At 61.3% G+C, this 24,930-nt stretch overlaps 3 protein-coding genes across 5 annotated transcripts; 1 reads left to right on the plus strand and 2 right to left on the minus strand.

Moving 5' to 3' along the window:
* Window positions 1-240: 240 nt before the first annotated feature.
* GARIN5A (golgi associated RAB2 interactor 5A) lies at window positions 241-5,261 on the minus strand. Of its 2 annotated transcripts, none has more exons than XM_023650231.2 (5): window positions 5,051-5,261; window positions 4,785-4,882; window positions 4,288-4,418; window positions 815-1,082; window positions 241-403 (listed from the first exon to the last, which is right to left on the minus strand). In XM_023650231.2, exons 1-5 carry the CDS (start codon window positions 5,055-5,057, stop codon window positions 347-349), a joined length of 561 nt encoding a protein of 186 aa, XP_023505999.1. In that variant the 5' UTR covers window positions 5,058-5,261; the 3' UTR covers window positions 241-346. The 2 variants fall into 2 exon arrangements, with proteins under 2 accessions (XP_023505999.1, XP_023505998.1); XM_023650230.2 differs by having other exon boundaries at window positions 4,785-4,900.
* Window positions 5,262-5,371: 110 nt separating this feature from the next.
* EMC10 (ER membrane protein complex subunit 10) lies at window positions 5,372-13,511 on the plus strand. Of its 2 annotated transcripts, XM_023650225.2 has the most exons (8): window positions 5,372-5,578; window positions 6,473-6,545; window positions 7,557-7,666; window positions 8,604-8,708; window positions 9,071-9,252; window positions 9,365-9,458; window positions 10,426-10,512; window positions 10,728-13,511. In XM_023650225.2, the coding sequence occupies exons 1-7, from the start codon at window positions 5,372-5,374 to the stop codon at window positions 10,510-10,512; spliced, it is 858 nt and encodes a 285-aa protein (XP_023505993.1). In that variant the 3' UTR covers window positions 10,728-13,511. The 2 variants fall into 2 exon arrangements, with proteins under 2 accessions (XP_023505993.1, XP_023505992.1); XM_023650224.2 differs by lacking the exon at window positions 10,426-10,512.
* Window positions 13,512-14,942: 1,431 nt separating this feature from the next.
* On the minus strand, window positions 14,943-21,503 carry LOC111775245 (uncharacterized). The gene is made up of 3 exons (XM_070225615.1): window positions 21,335-21,503; window positions 15,478-18,860; window positions 14,943-15,305 (listed from the first exon to the last, which is right to left on the minus strand). The coding sequence occupies exons 1-2, from the start codon at window positions 21,501-21,503 to the stop codon at window positions 17,542-17,544; spliced, it is 1,488 nt and encodes a 495-aa protein (XP_070081716.1). The 3' UTR covers window positions 14,943-15,305; window positions 15,478-17,541.
* Between the last annotated feature and the right edge of the window lie 3,427 nt (window positions 21,504-24,930).

A 24,930-nucleotide genomic window follows, 5' to 3' on the forward strand; every position in this document is an offset into this window, starting at 1 on the left:
GCAGGCCGGCTGCAGTGGCAACGACAGTGGGACAAAGAGGGACCAGAGCCCGGGCTGGGAAGGCGGCTCCAGCGAGGGAGCCATGATGGAGGAGGGCACAAGGTCTTGGCGGTGGCCCCGGGGGCCAGACACCATGAACCGAAGGCCACGCTGAGCCAGACACACCGGAAAAGCTATGTCTGCGAGGCAGCCACGTTGAATTGGTGACGATGGCGAAACTGCTGGTGACCTGGCTGTTGGTTCTGAAGTGGCCGCTCTTTACGAACTTTAATAGCTCATCTCTCCCGCCCGAGGTAGGGTACGTTGGTTTCCAGTCCCTTGGTGGCCTCACAGGCTGCTGGAGGAATCAGAGTCCCCACAGCACAGACGTCTGGGGGTCAAGTCTGGTGTCCAGGGCTGGAGGCTGCGGAAAGAGAGAGAGGCATCTGCAAACTGGGGGCGGGGGCTGGGGGGGTGAGGAAAGGGGGAGGGGGGGTCTCAAGAGGAAGTGCCCCCACCTTCCATGACTGCTGCCCCTCCCCTCCCTAGGCCTTAAAGGGAACTGGGCATCTGGGCATCTGGGCATCCGGCCTGGCAGAACCCCGCTTCAGGCCCGGACATTCCCTCCCCAGAGGCCACTGCGGCAGGTCAAGGGGAGAGAGGCTGGGTGAGGGGGATGCCGTGTCAGGAAACGCCAGTCCCTCCTCCCTCAGACCCAGGGATCCAGCCCCCAGCCCCTCCTCCCTCAGACCAGGAGTCCAGCCCCCAGCCCCTCCTCCCTCCGACCCGGGACCCCCGGCCCCCAGCCCCGCCCCTCGCCCCGCCCCGCCCCCACCTCCTCCCGCTCCAGCTCCTCCTCGTCCTCTTCGTCGTCGTCGCAGTCCTCCAGCGCCGAGTACTCCTGCGTGAAGGGCACGGCCCCCTGGGCCGAGTGGAAGCGCAGGCGGTAGAGCAGCCGCACCCACTGGCCGAACTCGCGGTCGCGGGTCTCGGGCGGCGCGCGCAGCTGCAGGTAGAAGGCGCGGCCGGTGCGGAACTTGACCTTGAGCTGCCAGCGGCTCTCGTCGTGGACGAAGAGCTGGACGAACTGCAAGGGGAACAGCCTGGGCGGGCGGAAGGGGCGGCCTCAGGGTCTGACCCTCCCTGGCTCGACAGCGTCGCCGGCCCCCAGGCCCGGGGTCGCCCCTCCACGCCCCTCTCTCTGCCCGGAAGGCGTCCTCTGTCACTCCCTCTGCCTCCTGAATGCTGCCCATCCCCAACCCTCCTGCATCCGCAAAGCGCATTGTGGCTCCCGCCGGTCCTCCCTCCTCAGCGCCAGACTCGCACAGACGGGTGCCTACTCGAGATTTCCATTCGGACGTTGGCTCCACATCGGACCGACAACATGCCCAACAACCACATTCCTGACCTGCCCCCACCCCCCAAAGCTGCCCCGCTCCGTCTTCCCCATCGTACCCACATCCTCCCACTCGCTGGGGCAGAAATCCTGGCTCAAGGAGCTGCTCCTGACCCGCCTCGCTCTCTCGCCTCCTTATTCAAACCCGCCACCAAGTCCTGATGGCTCCCTGTTCACCTGCAGCCACCATCCGACCACTTGTACCTCCCTCCCCCGCCGCCACCCAGGGCCAGGCTCCGGAATTTCCCGCCCGGTGGCGCGGCCCCGGCCTTCACTCCGTCTGTTCCCACGCGGCCGCCAGAGGGCGCCGGTCAACACCCGCGTTAGCTCCCGTCCCACCCGTGGCTCAGATTAAAAGCAAGTCCTCACCTTGACCCTGAGGCCCTACAGGATCTGTCCGTTTGTTCCCTCTCCGTCCTCACCTCCCACCCACTCCCCTCACTCACTCGGCTCCAGCCACATGGGCCTCCCTAGCTGTTCCATAAACCTGTCAGGCTTGGTCCTACCTCAGGACCTTTGCACAGGCTGTTCCTTCTGTCTGAAATCTTGCTCCAGCCACTAACCTGGCTTGGCCCCTTCATCTCTCTCATGTCTTTCTCAAGAGGCACCTTCTTGGGCAGAAAGTCTGTTTGCAACCCCCGGCCTGTTTACAACCATGTCCACGCTTGCAGACCGCTTCATGGCCCCCACTGTCTGATGTCTCCACAGACATTACCCCACTGGACCAATTGTCACTTGCGCTGCTGCCTTCCCAGTGGAAGGTGAGCTTGAGGGCAGAGACTTTGGTCCAGTTCTGTTCACTGCTGCTTTCCTACTACCCAGAGCCGACACACAGTAGGTGCCCAATGGATGCTTGTTGAATATTTGAATAAGTGAATTGCCCAGGCCCCCAGCCTGATTCAAGGTCCAACAAGGCAAAGGAGGAAACAATCCAGAGAGGGTGGGGAACTTAGCCCAGGTCACACAGCGAGGATTTGAGCCCAAGTCACACCCACGTACTTAACCACAACACAGGCAGCCACATACCCAACTCTGACCAACAACACTACCTCTCAGAATCCATCTTACAGACACCCTCACACCTGCGCACATGGATGTCACCTGCCTGCCACACTGACTGTAACCCCAAGACACTGGACACATCAGTGTCCCTCAGTAGATGACTTGATCTATTATCTTTCCCAAATGGAAGAATAACGGCTGACACAGAGCGCATACCCTGTGCCAAGTGCTGTTCCAAGTGCTTCACAAACATTTATTCAGTTTATTACCCACCCCCCCGACAGCCCTGAAAGGTGGGCTCTCCTCTCACCCCCATGTTCCAGATGAGGAAACTGAGGCACACACAGGTAGGGAAAGTGGCCAAAGCCCGTGAGGAAGAGGTGAAGCCAGGATTTGAACCCAGGCCACCTGGAGGCAGACATTCATTCAAGGCCACTCCTATCACATGGTAACAGCAAGAGGCCGACACGCGCTTGGGGCCAAGGGGGCAGAGTTCGCTCAGTCGTGTATGTTCGAAAAAGGATCAGCTGCTGTGCTCATGTTGATGGGAAATGAGTGTGGATCCAGTGCTGACGAGGGAGCGAGCAGAGGGGGAAGCGGCACACAGCACTGTTTGTAGAGACGGGGCGCGCTCTGTGGCTGCCAGAGCTGGCCCAGAACAGCTCAGGGCCGCAGGCTGGTCAGAAGGGAGAAGCCGGGCACGAGACTTGAGGCTGAGCTTGCAGAGCAAACTCAATGTTTTTACTTTGATGGTATGTTTATGGGCGGGGGGGCGGCGGGCGGTGCTGGAGGAGATTATGAGGGTCGATGGCATGGCCCCTGGTGTCCTTCCAACTGGAGGTCACGACCCAGTGAGCAGTGACATCAGTGGGTGGCATGCAATGAGCAATGAGAAAAAAAGGATGTTGTGGAAACCATGCCAGCGCACCGTGCGGCGGCTGAATAGCGCTTTGGGAAATGTTTTAAACTGACACAGGGGGGATAAGGAAAGGCTGTAAGTGGCCTTAAGTTGGTTCAGGTCAGAATCAGATTGTGCCACCAAGGGAGTTACAACGAAGACTTCTGGGATTTGAGAATTGCAGACAAAGGACCGTGGATCTGTGTGTGTGTGTGTGTGTGTGTGTGTGTGTAAGAGTATGTGACAATGAGTCCCTCCTTCCTTCTTTTCCTCTCTTCCTCCCTCCCTCTCCTTCCTTCTCTCAATCTCTCTTTCTTTCATTAATGTGAGGTGTGGTCAGAAAATGAAAGCCACTGGCAGAATGTTTCCGTAAACATACTAAGCGCATGGAAATGTTCTCGTATTTTTGGCTGGAGTCGGAGGCGGCAGCCTAGGAAGGGAGAAAGGTATATTTCATGCTGCGTGTGTTTCATACCTCGGAGTGTATTTGCACTGCTTGTTCAATGAATAAACAAAGACCTGGAGGGTCAGTGTGTAGTGCGGCCCAGGAGCTCAAGAGTCGTGAGGTCGGCAATCACGAGGACCTGAGGTTCCCATCCCTGACCCACGGTGGGACCCTGGGCAAGCGGCTCTCTTCTCCGGGCCTCAGTTTCTCTCTTTGGAGAATGGGGTTAAGGGGTCCCACTATAGGAGAGTATGAGGTCAGAGATGAGATCAAGTGCATGGCCCAGGGGGCGGCTGGCATGCTGTAGGCACTGCATAAATGGTCATTCTCCTGACCCTTGCCAGCGTGTGGCTGAGGACTGTCCCCCTCATGTCTATCTATCCCTGATTTCTGGCCCCTATGTATTGCCCTGTTGTTCTCCTGGGAGGACGGTAGCCCAGAGACAGCTGGCAGCCATCCAAGGCTCCCGGCCCTGGGGGACGTCAGGGTGAGGGCAGGTGCCGCAGGGGGCCTGGGGTGCCTCAGGGCTGGGGGGGGAGGAGGTCTAGGCTGGGGTGGGGCAGTCACCCGAACAGCTGCAGGCGTCCATTCTCCTTGGTAGGGCCCGCCAGCAGCAACAGGTCTGGGAGTTCCAGGGCTGGACTGGAGGCTGCCACCCCCATGGTGACCTTGTTGGCGACTTCTCCTAATCGGGTCACCTGGGGCAGGGGTCAGAGGTTAGAAGCCGGATAGATGGTGGGCAGCACTGGGGAGGGATCAAAGTTCAGTTATTTTGGTAGACTTAAGGGTCATGAACCAAACGAATTAAATACCAAGTTGAGGGTCAGATATCCTAGGGTCAAAGGTCAAGAGTCATACGGGTGTGAAGTCAGGGAAACTGAACCAAGGGAAGCAGAGGCCAGGGCTCATAGGGAAGCTAAAGGTCTGGAGGTACCGGGGCTGTCGGTCAGGAATCCCAGGAGATCGACGTTCTTGGGGGCTGTCAGAGGGAGAGCAGGCGTCCCTCAAGTCAGGGGTGGGGGCTCGGGCCCAGGCTTGGGCTCGGGGGTCCTGGGGCTCCACACCTGCACGAAGTTGCTCTCAAAGATGGGGAAGTCTCGTAGCTGGTCGAATTCGCCGCTCAGGTGGCGCTGGAGCCGTCCGGGCCGGCCCGTGGAACAGGCTGCAAACAGGGGGCGTTCTGGAGGAGCGGAGTTCAGGGGTCCAGTCCAGGAGGCGGGCCCGGGGCAGTCCCGCGCGGAGGGTTGGGGGCTCGGGCCTGTCGGTCTCCGCATCGCCGGCCCCATCCCTCCCCTGGTCCGACCTCCCCAGGCCCGGGTCCGCCTCTTACCTGCCATCCCACCTGGTTCTGCCTCACCTGCTCCACCGGGGGCCAGTCTGAGCTCGCGCCCCCTACATCACAACGCCCCGCCCCTTGGGAACCCGAGGGGCGCGCCCCGGGAGACAGCGGGGGGGCGGGGCCATGGGCTCTGTGACGTCACAACGCGGCGCACAGGGCTTTACCCCGTTGCCGAGGACGCGCTCGTGTTTGTGACGTCATCCGAGGGGGCGGTGCCCAGAGACCCGGAAGAAAGGGCGGCCGCCCCGCCGACATCGGGCCCGGGTAGCGGGCGCGCGCTAGTACGCAGACGCAAGGAGCCAGCGCAGGCGCATGAGGGGGGGGATGCCCCCGTTCCTCCTCCCAGCGTGCTCCGCGGCGCCGCCTCACAGCTGTGCCTTGGCTCGGGGGGGGGAAGGAGCCAAGATGGCGGCGGCCGGTGCCGGCGCGACTCGCCTGCTCTTGCTCCTGCTGATGGCGGCAGCAGCACCCAGCCGAGCCCGAGGCAGTGGTTGCCGGCCTGGGACCGCTGCGCGGGGGGTGAGTGCTCATTGGCTTTGCAGAGAGGGCGGGCCCGGCGGAAATCGTGGGTCTCGGGCCTTCAGGCCGGTTAAGGTGGGAAGAGGTGGAAGCACTATGGAAAGCGCGGCCGCACGACCGGGAGAAAGGGGTGGTCGGAAGGCTCTAGTGAATATGCATGAGGGGGCGGGGCCCAAAGCGGGTCCTGGGACCTGGGCTTCGGGCCGGTGAAAGCGAGCCTGCGCGGAAGGAGAAGGTGTGGGCCCCAGGCTCGGGACGTTGGACAGCTAGGCATCCGCAGTCATGAATATGCATGAGGAGGCGTGGCCTGGGCGGAATCTTAGCGAATCAGGCGTCGGGGGGACTAAAATGAAAAAGGCGGGGGGAGGGCGCTCGAGGAACCTGAGTTCTGTCTCCTGAATATGCATGAGGAGGGCGGGGTTTTGAGCCCGCGGATTGAAATCTGGAACCGGGTTGCGCAGGTGCGGGGACGCAGAGTGGAGGATGCAGAAGTAGGAGAAATTGAGGGTGTTGGAGGAAGGGACAGCGTGGGAACGTATGCGCTTTATAAGGGGCGGAACTCGGGCGGCATCGTGGCTGCACGGGCTGTTAAGGTGCAAACGAGGCCGCTTGCATATGAGCTTGGGAAGGCAGCGCAGGATGCCCTTTAACTCGCGAATATTTCTGATGCTGGACATGGAAGGGAACCAGAGATCGTCGCCGTGGAAGCAAGGTTCCACTGGTTTGCGGGCTCTGGTGTTCTGGGGACACTCCAGATCGTGATTCCTGGTGGAATCGTGGGCCAACATCTGTGTTTGGATCTTAATATGAAAATAAAGCTGTCCTGGAGTCCGTGGGTTCTGGCCTGCTGAGGGCTCTGACGGGCCTCACCTGGGCCCTCTCTCTCTCCTGCAGGCCGGGGCGGAAGGGCGAGAGGGCGAGGGCTGCGGCCCGGTGGGGCTGCTGCTGGAGCACTCATTTGAGATCGGTGAGTCCAGTGACGTCGTCTCCTGGACACATACGCGGTGCCCGGTGAAGTCGGGATCTCGGGTCTGGGTCCCACCCAGTGTGAGACACGCTGTCCATTCACTAACAGCTTGGCCCCTGGGGACGGGGAGAAGGCATAAGAGAATAGAAACTCTGCCTTGAATACTCCCACCCCTGTAAGAGAAATCCGAGGTGCAAAAGGTCAAGGCAGCATCAATAACCTCAGAGCAGACTTCCTTTTTTTTTTTTTAAAGATCTTATTTTTCTTTCTTTTCCCCAAAGCCCCCCGGTACATAGTTGTATATTTTAGTTGTAGGTCCTTTTAGTTGTGGCATGTGGGATGCTGCCTCAGCATAGCTTGATGAGTGGTGCTAGGTCTGTGCCCAGGATCCGAACCGGCGAAACCCTGGGCCACCAAAGCAGAGCATTCCAGCTTAACCACTCGGCCATGGGGCCGCCCCCAGAGCAGACTTTCTGACGGATCGCCCGCACCCTGCACTAGTGGTTAGATGCTGTGTGTATTAATTCAGACGTCCTAACCACAGTCAAGCAGGTGTCCAGATTCTCAGAGCACAGATGTCAGGGTGGCCCAGGGGCTAATAATTGAGTTTGAGGCTTCAAACCCCCAGGGCACTTGTTACAAACACTGAAGCTGAGACCCTCTGCAGACCCCTAAGTCAGCTCAGCATCTGCCTGAGAAAGCCCCACTGATTCTTGATTGGGAGCTCTCCAGCTCTGCATGCCCCATATTTTGCAGCTGGGGAAACTGAGGCCCAGAGAGGTTTTGTGCCCATCCCTGGGTCACCAGGTAAGGCAGAGGTGGGGCTTAGGAGCTGTGGGGTTCAGGTCTCTGCTGTGGGCTGTCCTGTGAGGCAAGAGGGCAGGACAGGGTGGGGGTCCCCCATTTTGCTCATAGGAAAATGGGGGCTCAGGATGGGGAAGCAGCCTGGTCACTGTGAGGCTGGAGTGGGGTGCAGTGGTGGGGTGGTCGCTGAGCCTGGGCTCCCCACAGATGACAACGCCCACTTCCGGAAGCGGGGCTCGCTGCTCTGGAACCAGCAGGACGGCACCTTGTCCCTGTCACAGCGGCAGCTCAGTGAGGAGGAGCGGGGCCGACTCCGGGTGAGGAGGGGACCTGGGCTGGGTGGGAGCATGGGGGACATGTGCCCTGGAGTGCGACATGTGTGCCTCAGGGCCTTTGCTTGTGCTGTGCTCTCTGCCTGGCACTCTCCCTTCCCCCACAGTTTTCATACGATCAGTTCCTCTCACCCTTCCAGATTCGGCCCAGACACTTACAGTTGGTTAGATGAGGTCTGCCTGTGAGGAGAGGGAGGTCCTCACAATAGCCGTGGTCAGACAAGGGAATGTTACTTCCCTGTGGCCCTGCTCACGCCCTCAAGGGCCAGGCTCCTCCCTAGGGATGGTGTGGGGAGGCGCCAGGGCTCTGGTGAGGCTCCAGACAGCAGGGTCGAGGAAGGGAAGAAGGAGGAGGAGAGGGAACAGCCATCTTTGAGGGGAAGCTCGCAGAGGCTGCTACAGTCCACTTCCACTCTATCCTTTGGCCAGATGTAGCTGCAAGGGAGGCAGGCACTCAGGCTTTCCCCCTCGTGGCCACGTGCCTGGGGGCACCTTCCTGTGGAAGACGTCAGGGTGAGGTCCACCCTGACCAGCCCTCCTACCGTGGTTCTGTCGCAGCCACCCCCAAAGAGTTTGTGGCTCGTGGAGCTGGGGAGGCTGGGTGCAGGGTGGGCTGGATCCAGTTTTGGGGAAAATGTTCTCAAGACTCACTCCCTCACTGGGCTGGGCTCTGCTCTCCTCGTGTGGCTTCTCCCGCAGGTAGGGCACCACAGCGGCTCCTGGCCTCGCCCACCACAGGCCCACTCCAGTGGGAGGAGTCCTTGGCGGACTGGCTCGACTGGGCCGGGGAGTGGGGGATGCTGGCTGGCAAGACCGGGGCAGAGCCTCCCTCGCTGCAGGCCTGGTGAGGCTGAGGGGGTCAAGGCCTGGCGGGCGCGGGCATTGTCCCTCTCACTGCCACTCTCCTCTGTCCGCCGTATAGGATGTGGCTGCCCTGAATGGCCTGTACCGTGTCCGGGTCCCACGGCGGCCTGGGACCCCTGATGGCCTGGAAGCCGGTGGCTACGTCTCCTCCTTTGTCCCCGCGGTGAGTCTGTGAGGGGACTGGCCCTGTCCTCGCTCCTCCCACCCTCCCCAGCCCAGCTCCCATCACTCATGCCCTAGCATTTATGGCGTGGAGAGATGTGGACCTGGCCTTGCCCTTGAGGGTGTCCAGGCTGGAGGGGACAGTGCAGGTGGTGGGTGCTTTGACAGGGCTGTGCCGGGCCTCTCGGGCCCCGGGGAGGCTGTTCCTCATGGGCTTGTCCCCAGGGGTGGCTGGGGGCCATGGAGGGCTTTGAAGGAGGCTTCAGGGGCCCTGTAGGGTGGCAGGAGGCTTGGGGGTCCCTGTGCGTGGGAGGCCTGGGCAGCACCCCTGGGCCCCCTCCTCTGACCCGCCTCCCCCCACAGTGCTCCCTGGTGGAGTCGCACCTCTCGGACCAGCTGACGCTGCACGTGGATGTGGCTGGCAACGTGGTGGGCGTGTCGGTGGTGACGCACCCCGGGGGCTGCCGGGGCCACGAGGTGGAGGACGTGGACCTGGAGCTGTTCAACACCTCGGTGCAGCTGCAGCCACCCGTCACGGCCCCAGGGTGAGGGCGCCGGCCCGGCCCCCCTTGCCCTGCCTGACTCCCCTCGCCCTTCCTGACTGCCTCGGGGTGCCCTGGCCCCTCACCCTGTCTCCCTCTCCCCTCTGCCCCCCAGTCCTGAGACAGCGGCCTTCATCGAGCGCCTGGAGATGGAGCAGGCCCAGAAGGCCAAGAACCCCCAGGAGCAGAAGTCCTTTTTCGCCAAATATGTGAGTGTGGCTCCTGCCCCCGCCCCTTCCCGGCAGGCCCCCTCCCTCCGTGCTGAGTGCCCTCTGCCCTGCTCTCCCGGGGCCCTCGGGCCTGTTCATCCTCTGGGTCTCTTGTGGTGTGAGGCCTCCCTGCCTCCCCTGGGGCCTCCGTGCACGTTCCTCTGGCACCTGGGCTGAGCACAGGCCTGGATGAGAGGGTGAGGCCAGTGGAGCCCCACGCTCACGCCTGCCCCCTCCTGTGTCATCTTGGGGCAGTGGTCATGGGGCCGGTCACTCGGGTGCGGGTTGGGGGCGGACGGCACAGGCAGGGTCTGTCTTGATTAGAGGCCCGTTTGGAGGACGTGCCGTGAGGAGGGCTGTGGTCAGGGGAGGGGTGGGGCAGCTCTGGGGGCAGGCCGGGCCGGAGGTCCAGAAGCCTGCGCGGGGCTGGGGCTGGAGGCTGGAGAGGGAAAGATGGCAGAGATTGCAAAGGAGCAGGGAGGTGCGGAGAGGAGGGGGCGGGTGGGGTCCTCCAGCCGGTCCCGGGAGGCGGGTGGCTTTGGGGAGGGGCATTTGGGGGTGACAAGGCCCTGGGTGGAGGTGCCCAGGAGGCTGGTCTGGAGCTGAGGAGGGGACAGGGCTGTGTGCCAGAGCGGCTCTGAGGCCCGGGCCCTTGGAGCTGGGGGCGCTGGGGCTGGAGGAGCCGGTCCCTCCCGAGGCAAGGGCAGGGGACAGCGGGGGCCAGTGCCGCTGGGGCCTCGAGGCCACCGGCAGGAGCGTGCCACGCATTCTCATGCTGAGCTCCGTGCCTGTGCGGCCTGGGCTCATTTGCCAGCATCTCCTGATGTCAGGACAGCCTAACAGGCGAGCTGTGGGGAAACTGAGGCCCAAAGAGGCCGAGAGCTCGCCTGCACCACCTCTGCCCTCCCCGATGGCCGCAGGCCCCCACGGCCACCGCTGGCCCTGACCTGCGCCCCTCCCTCCTCAGTGGCACCTCATCCTGGGGGGGGCCGTGTTGCTCACAGCCCTGCGTCCTGCTGCCCCGGGGCCCGCACCGCCGCCACAGGAGGCCTGAGTGAGGACCCAGCCCCCTCCCGCCTCCACCCTCCCTGCCCCCCACCAACCCTCCCCACACCCGTAGTGACGTAGGGGACCCGGGCCCCCTCCCCTCACGCCGCCTCCCCTCACGCCGCCCCACCTTCCCCACCCTGGGCGACACTGCTCGTGCTCACCTCCTTCTCTCTGTCTCTCTGTGTCTGTCTGTCCTCCATCCTCCCGTGCGGCCCACAGTGGATGTACATCATTCCTGTCGTCCTGTTCCTCATGATGTCAGGAGCGCCGGACGCCGGGGGCCAGGGCGGGGGTGGAGGTGGTGGTGGCGGTGGGGGCAGTGGCCGGTGAGGGGCCCAGGGCCAGTCAGTGCCCCGTCCTCTTTGCCCAGGGGACCCCCTTCCTGCCCAGAGTGCCCGTGTCCTTGGTCATCCCCAGAAGGCTCTGCCAGCCTCCCGCCTCTCCGTCCCCAGGAGTCCCTTCCCTCGGGGCCTTGGTTGTCCTGTCGCTGGGGGACCCTGTTGCCCCCCCTTCCCTGGGGCCCCGCTGTAGCCCCCAAAGCTTCCCTGTGCCCCCAGGATGGAGCGCCAGCTCCTGAGCAGCTCTGACCTCGTGTCCGGCCCCCACCCCCCAAGTCCCCTAGTTTGGGAACGTGCCGAGCTCTCTCCAGCCTCCGTGCCTTTGTGCGCCCTCTTCCCGCCCTGCCCGAGCCCCCGGGTAGATGCTCACCCTCGCTCCTCTGACACTGGATCGGGCCTGACTCTGGATCGGCCCCGCCTCCCATCTCTCCATCTGCCCTTGAGGGCATGGAGCAGGCTGGGCTGGCTGTGGGTGCCCGGCCCCTTGCCCCAAGGCCCTGCCCTGGGCCCGCCCTGCCCTCCGTCTGCCTGGTGCCCTCGGCCTGTGTGACTTCAGGGACACCGGGCCCTCCACAGGCTGCTGGGCTCGAAGTAGTGACGCTTCAAGTCAAGACGAACTAATGTTTAGTGGAGTCAAGGGCCCGATGACGTAAACTGCATCCCTTCCCCGCCTGGAATGTCTTCCCCGGACGCGGCGTTGGGAGATGACGGCCAGGCCTTTGCCATTTGTCCCCTCCTGTCTATTTAAAGACATTGACAATGTATGGAAACGTGTAAATGTTTTGAGAAGCGACAACTTCCAGGAGCCAAGTGCACCTGCGGATCGGGCTGCGAGGTGGTCACGGTGTCCAGGTGGCCCCCGTTCACTTGACGTGTTATTCGGAAACAGGCAAAACTGGCCGTCGTCGCCGTCACGGCTGTGTGCCGCTTGCCGCGTTGGGTGGCAGTCGATTAAACTGTTCCCTGAAGGCTCCCCCTTCAGCTCGCTTCCTGCCGGATGTGGCTGTAAACAGCCTTCCAGCCAGTGCTGTCATCCAGGCTCGTTGGTGTGAATTTATTTCCTGGGGACGCGTGACTAAGGGTGGAATTGCTGTGGCGGATTAGAAACCTTTTTATGAGTCGGTAGCGTGTCACGTGGCCCGACGGTCAGAACAGCATAAGGGGGTGCGTGGGGGGGGGCCGCCCCCGGCAGTCCCTGATACCCGGTTACATGCCCCCAGAGCGTGTCTGCCTGCACAAGCAACAGGGGCACGTGTATGTCCCCGCTTTGTGACACAAAAGTTCTGAGCTCTATGCTCTCCCCCCATGCCGCTTTGCCCCTGCACAGTGTCTCCGGGGTCTTTCCTTGCCACCACTCAGAGGGCGGCCTCGTCCTTCATCCTCCAGAAAGATGCACTGACGCCATTCACCCACCTGCCACCGCCGGGCGGTGCTGGTCCCATGACTGCAGATGTCATGTGACCGAGACAAAAGCCCAGGATGGGGATGGCCGGGCAGAGGCGCGCGGCGTTTGTGAAGCTGAGCCGTGTTGTTGACCCGCCCTCCACGCGGCAGACCCCAGAAGACCCCAGACCACGTCTCCCCACGGCCCCGCCCACAGGCCGCTCAGACTCAAGAACAAGGGAAGCGGGGTCGCACCGATGGTGTTTTCTGAGAACCGTCCTTGTTCTCTGCTCAGTGACAGCGCTGACGGTTTGGAATTCCTCTTGTGATGCCTCTGACGTTCTGACACCTCAGTGCACCCCGTTTTCTGATGCCCTTGGACTCCCGCCCCACCTCTTCCCTCTGCGGCCCTGCCAGGCCCGGAGCCAGCCTGGGGGCCAGCCACACCCCTCTGCCTGGGACAAATGGCCTAGAAGTCCCAAAGGGTCGTCACCGATTTGCATTTCCTCACTGTTCTCCAGTGTGTCCGTTGTGTTACATACCTGCCCGCATTGGGGGTTATTGTTTTACCAGCTTTTTTTGTAGCTTTAATACAAAAAACGGTGTCAGAGAGTTGTTCTAACTTAAGATCTTTTCCTCCATCAGCAGGAGACAGTGGGCGCCATGTGTGTCCTCTCTGTCTGCACTCCCCGTGAGTTCGTTGTCTCTTCCTAGGTTGCCCCCGAGCTGCTCCCGATGCACTCAGGGCAGCCTTCCTGGCTCGAGGTCTTAACCCCGTGTCTGATTTGCAGATGTGTTCTCCCCCACTCATTAGTCAGACCCTTTTGTCCTTTTTTACATCTTGAGCTCTTTATCTGATTCCGCTCTCTTCCTCTAAGACTTTTTCGATCGCTGTGCAGCCGGCCGTCGTTCCGTGGCATGTCCTAGTCAGTGTCTGCGCCGGTTCAGGCTCCACGTGGCTCTGTCCTTGTTAAACTTCCCTTCCGGTTCCTGCCGGCCCTGGAGGACTCCTTCGCTGTTACACTTTCTTGACCGGGATATCTGGGGATTTAGTGCGAAACTCCAAAGGTCCAGCGGGATCCGAGCACAGAGCCTTCCGCTCTCGCCGGCCCGGCGCCCCTCCCCTTTGGCGGGCAGCCCTGCTCTGGAGATGCTCTCCGTGTAAACAAGCAAATGTGCATGTACATTGTTTTGCAAAAGTGTGTTGCTGTAGCGTTTTCCCCTCATCTGATGTAAGTTGGAGAGGTTTCCATCTTCGATATAAAGCGCGTCCTCGTTCCCAGACATGGCTGCTGGGGTTGATTTCGTTGGTCCCCTGTCGATGGTCCTTCGGAGCTGTGAAAATCCTTGTATTCCTGCGTCGTTTCACACACATGCGCAGGCGTCTGCAGGACACACCGCCAGATGGGGACTCGCCGGGAGACAGTCTCAGCCACCCTGGAGGGGCCAAGCAGCCTCGCTTCACTGACGATTCCCCAGCCCATCTCCCGCTCAGAGCCCCCGCTGGTCTCCAGACCCGCGGCTCCTGCAGGACGTGCTCAGGGACCACTGAGGAGTCGGAGGCACCCGTCTGCCCCAGCTGGAGCTTCTCCAGGAATCCTTGGGCCCGTGAGTGGTGCCACCACCTCCCCAGCCTCACAGACCCAGCGCTGCTCTGCCTGCCCCACTGTTCCCTGCCTTGTCCCTCCTCTGCCCCCATGGTCCCAGCCCTGGCTGTGTCCTCTCCCACCTGGACCATCAGCCCAGCCTCCTCCTGGCCTCCCGTGGGCCCCCTCCGGTCCATCTCCCTCATGGGGGCTTTCTACACCAGAGCTGTCCCCACTCCTCCCCTGCTCCCGGCCCTCCATGGCTCCCCAGCACCCTCATGACGCCTCTTAGTTTCTGATCCGCTCCTCCTCTTCAGCCTCGTTAATGATCACTCCCCAGCCTTAATGAGTGAGTCAGTTAGATACCACCAGGCCAGACCACAGGCACGCTTCTCACCCGCCCATCCCCACGGCCCCATCCCTCCTCTGTCTGCTGTATCCTTCCCCTCTGTCGCCACTGAGCTCAGCCCTCAGTCTCTCCCTCCTGCGCCCCCAGCCCAGCACCCTGACCTCTGGTCTAAGATGGGAGAGCACCTGCAAGGCCAGTGTCAGGGAAGGGATTGTCCCCCACCCCCATCCCTCACCCCTTGGATGTCCTTCTTTGCCCCACAAAATGTCACCTGCTCCCTGGCATTGAGGAAACTCCCTGTTTCCCAGCCTCGGGTTTCATATCAGCATTTAGATGTCCTTAGCACGGAGTCGTATGACCAGCATAAGGCTAATTTTAGTCTTTTAAAGACTCTTACTACCCCAAATTGTGCATTATAGCATGTGGCTTCTAGAAACAATCCTATAGGCTCCTTTATTTAACCCATTAGAGAGACTCCATAGCGAGGACCAGGAATCAGTCACTGGGGCTCTTAGCTGTCAATCATTCATCTTTGCACCCACCTTCCATTCGGCAAGGCATAGCAATGCCATTATAAAGGAGACAAGCTCACTTGGGTCCAGGTCAGAGAAATAGGCTCCCTAGCCAGCTGTGTAAACCAAATGCCACCTCCTGTGGCTCCCATCACAGTCGCATGCATTTATGGCAAAGCAGGAGCGAATCCTTCCATAGAATGGCTTGAAGACAGGTGAGGTCTGGAGGTTTAGACTGCATACCAAGAAGGCTGCTGAGTATGAGGTTTATGTATTGATTAGGAGTCAGCATTTTTATTTTTACAGAATTTTGCAAGTTCTCACCCTCCCCCCATATTTTTGTTGGGATCCAACGTGTCTAATATGGCTGGGGTGCGGTTCCGGCCTTGGCCACTAGGTGGCGATAGAAGCTTCCTCCTGGTCTGCGACTGCCTTTCGGACCAATCCGGAGGAGGTCAGGCCTCATGCAGACTCGTGTGGTCCCTCTTGATGGAGACAAGTGCCCTGCATCCTTCGGGTGGTCCTTTGGGAAGGCCGGGGTGCCCGTGACGCCTCTGTCCTAGCAGGTGCTGGTGTTTAGGAAATGGGACTCGGCTGAGGTCCTCCCAGTGCTGATGGCTCCGTGCTGCCTGAGGAAGAGAAGATGGTGGATGGAAGAAGCAGAGAAACAGAAGTGGGGCAGCAAGGAGGCAGCCCCTTGTCACCAAGCGCAGACAGGCGTCCAGGGATCAGCAGAGTCCAGAAGGAGCCAATTCCTGGCCAACCACAGGGGGCCCACCCAGTCCTGTCCCTGCCACTTACATGCTGTGTGTCTTTGGGCAACTCGCTCCTTGTCTCTGAGCATGGGCCTCGTTCCCTCCTTCCTGGGCCTGGGGCAGGGCTGATTCCTCCAGCCAGTGTCCAGAGTGCAGGACAGACAGGAAAGAGAGAAAATGGGTGTCACAAAGGTCCTTCCACCCGGGGTGTCCGGCTTGGCAGCCCCACTCCAGGCTGTCCCGCCTCCTGCCACAGAGCCTGCGCAGATCCCTGGGGGGAGTCCGCTGTCTGCTCTGAACTTGGAAACCTCAGCGCCCTGAGGAAGGGCAGGAGACAGGGGCAAAGAACTGGGGCAAGGATGCAGGGGGCTGGGCATGGCAGGCGTCTCCCAAGACAGAGACGAGACAAGGTGCAGAGGGAAGGAGACTGGGGAGGGGGGAGAGAGAGAAGAGGTGACAGACTCAGAGGAGGGAGAGGAGCAAGGGAGAGAGAGTGAGAGGGGAGGGGGGAGATGGGAGAAACGGGAGGGAGAGAGAAGGAAGAGAAGATGGTGAGAGTAGGAAAACAGAAGAAAAGGAGACTCAGGAGAGAAAGGAGAGAACAGAGATGGAGCGAGAGGGGAGAAAGGGGGAGAGGAGGGAAGAGAAAGTGCAGGAAAAATAGAGGGCGAGGAGAAGGGGCCCCTCAGGGGAAAGGAGGAAGAGGAGCAGGGAGGAGAGGAGAGAGAAGGAAAGGCTGGTTGGGAGAGACACTGGGAGAGGAGGACGATGTAGAGGAGAGAGTCCGAGAGGAGGAGGAGAAAGAAGGGAGAGAAATGGGACCGAGGAGAGATGAGACCAGGAGGGGGAGAAGGAGGGAGCACGGAGGAGAGAAGACACAGAAGAGAGTGTGAGGAGGGGAAGGGTTCAGGCCAGAGGGGAGGAGAGAAGCAGGAGGGAAGGAGGGGAGAGAAAAGAGAGAGATGAGAAAACAACACAGAAAATAGAGTGGGAAAGAAAAAAGAAGAGAGGAGTGTGGAGGGAGACGAGAGAAAGGGAGGCAGCGAGCGCTGGAGGAGAGAAAGTGGACATGGAGGATGGAGAGGAGAGAGGACGGGGAGGCTGAGGGAAGGGGGATGGGAGAGGGAGAGAGGAGAGGAACCAAGAAGGATAGAGACCCGAGGGAGGAAGGAAAAAGGATGGAGAGAAGAGTGTGTGTGTATGCACCTGCGTGTAGTGAGGGAGGGTGGGTGTGGAAGACAAGGATGTGGAGAGAGGAAGAGAGGAGAAGGGAAAAGGATGGAGGGAGGGGGAGAGAGGCATAGAAACAGAAGTGGGAGAAGAGACCCTGTCAGGGCCAGAGCACGTGCACAAGCGCACACAGAGGCGGGATGGAGAGGACAGTGGGCAGTGGGGGGTGTGCGGGAAGGAGGAGACGGCTGGGGTGAGCAGCTGAAAGAGGCAGGAGGAGGGGCGAAGTGGAGCAGGACCAGGAGGTGCCAGGGAGGGTCTCACTCACGCCCAGCCGGGCCCACGCCTGCCCCTCATCGGCCAGCAGCCACCCTGTGGGCATGTGTGTGACCAAGGGAGGAAAGAGTGACAACTGAGATGACAGGTGTGACAGAGAAAGGAGCCAGGTGAATAAAGGGGAAAGGAGAGGAATGGGGATGGGGAAAGGAGAGAGAAAGAAAGAAAAAGAGACAGAGACACACACACAGAGAGTGAAGAGAGAGAGCCGGAGAGAGACAGAAATAGAGAGAGGGACAGAGAGAAAGAGAGGCAGAGAGACACAGAGAGAGACAGACAGAGACAGAAAGACAGGCAGAGAGAGAGAGACAGGCAGAGACAGAGACAGAAAGAGAGAGATAGGCAGAGAGACAGAGACAGGCAGAGAGACAGACAGAGGCAGAGAGAGAGAGAGAGAGAGAGACACGTACAGGAGGGAGAGAGGAAGACAGAGAGTAAGGAAGGTCACATCTGCCCTCTCCTTGGTGACAACACGCCCTTCCCAGTTGGGGGCAGTGTCCCCATGTCCCCCTAACAATGAGCTGCAGACAGATGGACGTGAGTGTGCAGCTGCAGGGACCCGGGGCCGCTGGTCCAGGACCAGGCGGGACATGAAAGGAGTTTTCTAAACTGTGAGACAGAAGCCCCAGGGCCGTGGGTTCCGAGTCAGGATCAAATATCGCCAGCACGAGGGGACCCCGCCCCTGCCCTGTCGGCTGTCCGTTGTCCCAGGGCCTCCCCAGCTGTTGAGTCGGGAGGAAGACGGGGGACGGGACCAGGATGGGGGCGGGGAGGGGGGAAGGCCGGAGGGGGAGGAGCCGCCGCAGAGCAGGTGCGGGAGAGCCGGGGGCGGGAGGGATGGAGAGACCGGGCGGAGAGCGGGGGCGCGCGGGCCGCTGGGGGAGGCTGCAGGCGTCCAGGAAAGAAGGGGCCACCGAGGGGCTGGGCGGAGGGGCGGGAAGGACGGCGGGGCCAAGGTCGGGTTCAAGGGCGCTGGGAGAGAAGACGGAGGAGGAAAGAGTGAGGAGAAAAAACTCAGTGAAGGTACAGGAAAACGCGAGCGAGAGTGAGGATGGAAAGGGGAGGAAATGGCACAGAGGAACCGCGAGAGAGACAGAGACAGAGAGACAGAGGGGAGAGGAGGATGGAGACGTGAGGAGCAGGAGGGAAAGACGCGGCCCCAGAACACGAGCAGGAGGATAAGGGGAGGCTGGAGTGCGAGGCAGACCTCAGGGAGAGACGCTGGAGGGAAGCAGACAGGAGCAGAGAGAGGAGCCGGGGCTCGAGGATCCCCCCCCCCGCCCCCCGCGTCCCTGAGCGCCCCGCCCCCACCCCGCGGACCAAGCAGGAAGCGCCAGCGCCCCCACCGTCGCCTGCGTCCCCGGCACCACCTCCTGGGAGGCAGGAGGCCGTGGCGGGAGCCGGAAAGGGGGACGGGGACGAAGTCTCGGGTCGTGGGGGGCGGGGGCGGGGGGGGGGGTGCGGGGGTGGGGAAAGGCAGGAGAAAAGCTTCCGAGAGGGCGGGTCGGGTGGGAGAAGGTGGAGGCGACGGCCAGGAACTTCTTCGTTTAGGAAGAGAGATGGGGGGCGGGGGCAGCGTGTGAAATAGAGAGGACAGACCACGAGGGTCAGCGGGAAAGGAAAAGCCTGCGTGGGGGCGTGCGGAGAAACGGACGGCTGGAGGGACAGACGGACGGTAGAGACAGACAGACGGGGTGGGGGGAGCAGGAAAAGAGTATGAGAAGACAGACAGACGGAGAAGTGAGAGCCGAGGGAAGGAGGACGTGGCGTGAGCGCGTCCGTGCAAGGAGCGAAGTGAGCGTGTCAGAGACAGATGCGCGCAGACGGAGAAAGTGGAGAGACAGAGAGAGAATGAGACTCGGAGAATGGGAGGGAGGAGAGACAGAGACAGAGACGGGGATGCAGAGCCGGAGCGGGCAGAGGCTCACTGAGGGAGGGAGACTCTGCCCGCCTGAGCCTCAGTTTCTCCATCTGCTTCCCCAAGCAGCGGGGAGAGGTCATAATTCATGACTCAGTGCCCAGAAGAAGACTCAGTGCCCCCTCTGGTGGGCACGTGCTGCCTCCCAGGTTCCCTTCTAGCACTTTCTGTCCTACTTTCCCTCGCGGTCTCATCCAGTCCCCATCTCCGTCCCCCACACCAGGGAGTGGCCATTAGGACCCACTTTTTTTTTTTTTTTACCAATAAAGAAATCAAATTGGAGCCCAGATCGGTTGTCACTGTCACCCTGAGGTGAAGCGGACCGGTCCCCGCAGACTCCTCGAGCACACCTAAACCCCTTCTGTCTGGAAAATTCAGAGCTTCCCCTGCTGGGAATGCAGAAAAAGGAAGCTGGTGGAGTGGAAGGGGTCAGGAGAACAGAGGGTCTAAGGAGAGGGGCCAGTGCGTGTAAATTCCCCGGCACACAGCTGGTGCTCAATTAGTGCCCCTTCCCTTTCCTGGCGGAGAGCAGGGAGGAAGAGGAGAGGGGCAGAGAGGAAGGAAAAGGGGAAGGAGAGAGCGTGAGGAGCGGAGGCTGTGCTTCTGAAGAGTCTGGCACACAGTCGGTGCTCAATTAATGCCCATTCCCTTCTTCAGGAGAGAGGAGGCAAGTCAGAAAGAAGGCGAAGAAACCACCACAGAGGAAAAACAGGGCAGGAGAGACGGCCTGAGGAGGGAGGGCCATGGGCGGAAATTGCCAGGCAGACAGTAGGTGCTTGTTAAGTGTTGCGTCTTCTCCCACCGAGAAGGAAGACAGACAGGAAAGGAGGCAGGAGGGGATAGCGCCAGCAGAAAGAAGGAAGAGAAGAAGCTGTGGCGGAGGGAGACAACATATGGAAAGCAGTGGGTACACAGTAGGTGCTTAATAAGTGCCCATTCCCCTTCCTGGCAGCGAGCACAGAGAAAGCAGCCAGGAGGAGGGAAGCAAGCAGAGAGGAAGAGGGAAGGGGAACAGAACCTGTGAGGCAGTGACAGACAGAGGGCAGATATGAAGGAGCACACAGCAGGCGCTCAGTATGTGTCTATTCCCTCCCCCAGGAGTGAGCTGGTAGGGCACAGAGGAGGGGGAGAAGCTGGAGGGGAGAAGGAGTCAGGGAGAAGAGAGGAAATGAGGGAGAGAGAGTGGGCACATAGGAGGCACTCAACAGATGCACGTTGTCTTCCTTGGAGCAGAGAGAACAAGAGGAAAAGGAAGGCGCAGACACAGGCGAGAGCTCAGGCATGTTGGCGGAGGAGGCGATGGGGCTGGCAGAGCAGAGGGAGGAGGTCACCTCAAGAAGATCGGGCAAGGAGGACGCACGGAGGAGGCAGTGCAGGCGAATCCTGGGGGCACACAGGAGGCGCTTAAGAAATGCTTGTACTCTTCCCCTGAGAACACGGGAAAGGAGAAGCTGGTAGAGCAAGAGAGGCAGGGAGAAAGAGGCAAGAGGAGATGAGAGGGGATGTTAATTGTGCTCCATAATTGCTTGTTTTCTTCCCCAAGAAAGAGCAGATGAGCAGAAAGGAGGAGGAGAAGTCAGAGATGAAGGAACAGATAGAATCGAGGGGAAGGGGAGTGTAAGAAAATTGTCTGGTACACAATAGGTGCTCAATAAATGCCATTTCCTTCCCTGGCAGAGAGCAGAAAGAAGCAGGAGACAGCAGAGACCATAGGTCCGTGGAGATGGGCCTGAGGTCGAGAGAAGAGTTGAGACAGCACAAGCAATTACTTGGCATACCATAGGTGCTCAATAAATGTGTGTTCCTTGCCTTGGAAGAGAGAAGAGGGCCCAGGGGGACAGAGGAGGAAGAGAGTGTGAGGAAGGGAGAGGTGTGTAAACTGCCGGCACACAGTAGCTGCTCAATATGTGACTATTCCCTCCCCCCCCTCCCCCGCCCCCACCCCGCCCAGGGAGCAGAAAGTCAGAAAGGAGAGGAAATGAATAGAGAGGAAAGAAAGGAATTGGGGGAGAAAAGAGTGTGACAAGAGAGGAGCCGAGTTTGTAAATTCCCTGGCACACAGTAGGTACTTAATAAATGCCCATTTCCTTCCCAGGAGAGATCAGGCAGGTGAGGAAGAAGTGAAAGGAACCAGGGAGGAAGGGACAGGAGAGCAACAAGAGTATATAAGGTGCAGAGGCAGTGTATGGAATTTGCGTGGGAAACACTTGGAACTTAATAAATGCCCATTTCCTCTGAGGAAGGGAGCCCGAAGCGCAGGAAGAACAAGCAGAGGGCGCAGAGGAAGAGACAGGGAGACCAGAGGCTGCCAGGAGAGGCAAGGAGGCATTTCAGGTACATACAGCAGGTGCTCCGTAAATGCCTGCCGCTTTTCCCGGCTGAGTGGAAAGCAGGCTGGGAGCCATGGAGCCCTGGGGAGGGAGGCAGGAGTCCGAGGGGGGAGGCGGGGCCCAGCCCACGCCCAGCTGCCCCGTCCAACCGGACAGGGGCCCATTGTCCGGGCCTGGCAGGCCTGGCGGCAGGGGCTGCCCAGCCCTGTCTGCTGTGTCTGGGGGTGAGGCGCTGCCTGGGCCCTGTCTCTCGGTCTCTGAGTCTCTCTGTGTCTCTGTGTCCCGTTGTCCCACCGTCTCTCCCATCTCTGAGTCCATGGCCCCCTGTCTCGGGGTCTCCCTCTGCCTCCATCTGTCTTTCTCCCCTGTCCCTCTGTCTCTCCGTCCGTCTGTCTGTCTGTCTCTGGGCCTCTGTTTCCTGCTGTCTCCAGGAGGGAGGAGCCGTGACCCCAACTCCAGCCCAGGTTCCACCCCCCCCCACTCCCCCCACCGGGCTCAGGGCGGGAGCTGGAGCTCAGAGGCAGAGGAGTGAGGAAGGAAGAAGGAGGCAGAGGACAGAACAGCTTTATTCAGCGGAAACTGCAGCAGAGGCCAGGCCTCCGTCGGGGCTGGAGAGAGAGGGAGAAAGACGGGGAGGGGGAGAGGCAGAGGCAGAGAGACAGGGGCAGACGGAGAGAGAAAGTCACGGAGAGACAGACAGGGAGAGACAGACACAGGAAGAAAGAGACACAGAGAGAGTCAAGGAGAGGCAGAGAGACAGGGAGAGACGGAGAGGGGAGTGGGGAGAGAGAGAGAGAGATGGGAGAAGGGAGAGAGAGGAGTCTGGGGAGAGATGGAGATGCAGAGAGAGATGGGAAGACTGAGACAGACAGAGAAAAGGAGAGACACAGAAATAAAGAGACACAGAGAGAGTCAGGGAGAGGCAGAGAGACAGGGAGAGATGGAGAGAGAAATAGGTGGGGAGAGACAGATGGGAAGACAGAGAGAAAGTCAGGGAGAGACAAAGAAATGGAAAGAGACAGACGTGGACAGACACAGAGAGAGAGTTAGGGAGAGGCAGAGAGATGGAAAGGCCAAGAGGGAAGTCCGGGCGGTGGAGAGAGGAGTGCGAGGAAGGCCAGAGATGGAGAGAGAGATGGGAAGACAGAGAGAAAGTCAGAGAGAGACAGACAGGGAGAGACACAGAAAGAAAGAGACAGAGAGAGAGAGTCAGGGAGAGGCAGAGAGACAGGGAGAGATGGAGAGAGAAATAGGTGGGGAGAGAGAAACAGGGGAGAAGAGAGAGAGAGGAGTGGGGGGCAGGGGGAGAGAGAGATGGAGAGAGAAATGGGAAGACAGAGAGACAGAGCGAGAAAGTCAGGGAGAGACAAAGAAGTGGAAAGAGAGAGACTGGGAGAGACACAGAGAGGAAGAGACAAACAGAGACAGGAGAGACATGGAAAGTCAGAGGAGAAGGAGATGAGAGGGGACGGGGCAAGAGGCAGAAGGAAGACGCGCCGAGGCGGAGATTCAGAACCGGGAGGGGAGAGGTGGAGGGCAGAGGGGACGAGACGGGAAGAGCCGGACAGACGGATGGAGAGAGGAGCGCGCGACAGAGAGAGCCGGAGACCGGGAGCCGCTGCGGGCGGGACGGCGGGGAGGTCGAGGGAGGAGGCGGCCCCTCTCACCTGGCGTCCGAGGCGGCCGCCCCTCGGGCCGGGCCGGGCGATTTAAGGGCTGCCCCTGGAGGGCGGGACCGCTTCCCCCACCGCCTTATCTGGTCAGCCCCCGGCCCGCGAGCTAAATCGGGCCTCAGCTGTCAGCACCGCGGGCCGCGGGGACAGCTGTCACACCCCTGCACCTGCCTCGTGACCGCGGCCCCCCTTCCTGCGACCGGGCAGCCAGAGAGGCCCCTGCGGGGCTGCACGGGGCGCCCCCAACGGGGCAGCCGGGACCCCAGGGAGCGCCCCCTACCACCCGAAGCTCTGGGACCAGCCTGGCTGGGCGCCCCGGGCCTGGGGACAGGCGTTGTTCCCGTGAGAAGTGGGGGCCCCCGCAGGGGAGGGCCAGTGAGGGTGCCCGGGGCACCGAGTAAGGGGCAAACAGTAAGTGCTCAATCAATGCACACACCGGGCCTGCCCGGGCTCTCACCTGCGCAGAGCAGGAGGGGGGCCGCGAGCTGGGGTGAGGGAGGCCGCCTGGACGCCTTCCCCGCGCCCCCCCCGGGTCCCACCCTCCCCTGCGGGCTCCTCGCTCGGACCATATTAGGCCACAGCTGGGGAGGCACCTGGGGAGGTCACTCAGGCCCCAGAATAGAAACACTCAGGGAGTCCCGCCAGCCTGTCTGGGACGGGACGGGACAGGCGACAGGCACAGAGGGCGGGGGGCCCAGGGGGCCCAGGAGGAGCCAGGGCCGGGGGGTGAGGGGCAACAGACCCAGAGACAGACAGAGAGACAGAGAAACATCCAGAAGGAGGGACCACGCGAGGGACACAGAGGGAGCGGCCGGGGAGGCGGAGCCGGAGGTGGAGGGCGGGGCCTGGGCTGAGGGCGGGGCGCGCTGGGCCGCCCCGGACGTGGGGTCCTGGGGACCCCAGCGCTTTGCCCTCCTGTACTGTGTGACTTTTCAGTTTACCAGTTGCCCTGTGACCTCTCGGGAACCAGGACCCACCAAGCCCAAGTCCCCATGTCACCGTCACTGTCACGGGTTGGCCTTCCACAAGCGCGTCCTGCGGCGTCCGGTTCGGCGCGCGTCCCTGGAGGAGCCGCGTGTCCGGGGAGCCCGGCCTGGGCCCGTCGCCCGCTCCCTGTGCCTCTGCGCCCCCATTTCCTCCCGGCACCTCATGGGGGCCCCCTGTTGCCCCGGCCCCTCCCCACCTGCCTCCCTCCCTGGGCTCACACACGTCCGCCTCCCCAGACAGGCCCGTGAGCCCTGACGCCATGACCCTGGGCCCCCTCCCCCGGTGTCACTCAGCCTGTCACATCCCCCAAACCCACTCCTCCTCCCAGGGCCCCATCTAGGGGGGTGGCCCCCTGTCCTCTGGGTCCCAGGCAAGACCCCTGGGCGCCTTCTTCACTCCCCCTTCTCTCGCCCCCAGGGCCTGCCAGCCCAAAGCTGTCCTGACTCTGCCACCTCCTCTCTGTCCCCAGGTCATGGCTCAGGCCTCGTCCTCGCCCGTCTGCCCCTACACGGCCCCAGAGGGGTCTTTCTGCACCCAGGCCTGACCTGCCCCCTGCCGCAGCACCCCCCCACCGCCCTGGACCAGGTCCAGCCCCTCCGCACCCTCATCAACCCCCCATCTCTCATCACCTCCTCAGGGAAGCCCTCAGGGCAGCCGCTCTTCCACCGTCCAGGTCCCACTCAGAGCCGCTCCCAATTCTAGAACCACCACCCCCCAGTCCCCTCACCTTCCTGAGGCCCCCACAGTGCCCCATGGGACCCCCGTTAAAGCCCCCACCCCTGGGACCCGGGGTCTTCATGTCCTCTTGTGTGTTCCTCCCAGCCTGAGAGCTGCACAGGCGGGACCCAGCAATGGGGCTTAGGGACATGGAAAGGCTGACAGGACAAGGATGCTGCAGGGAGGGACACGGAACAGGAGGGGGCCCTGCTCGAGTCAGAATGCTGAGGGGAGACCCCTAGTGGAGACCTGTCCTTCCTCTGCTCAGTCCCCCACTATGACAGGCCCCATCTTCCCCCTTTGTCACCTCTCTACCCTCCCCTCCCGCCCTCTCTTGGCTCCAGCCACACCAGTGGCCTCCTCGCTGC

The sequence above is a fragment of the Equus caballus genome, chromosome 10 (genome assembly GCF_041296265.1).
Source record: "Equus caballus isolate H_3958 breed thoroughbred chromosome 10, TB-T2T, whole genome shotgun sequence".
Lineage (NCBI taxonomy): Eukaryota > Metazoa > Chordata > Mammalia > Perissodactyla > Equidae > Equus > Equus caballus.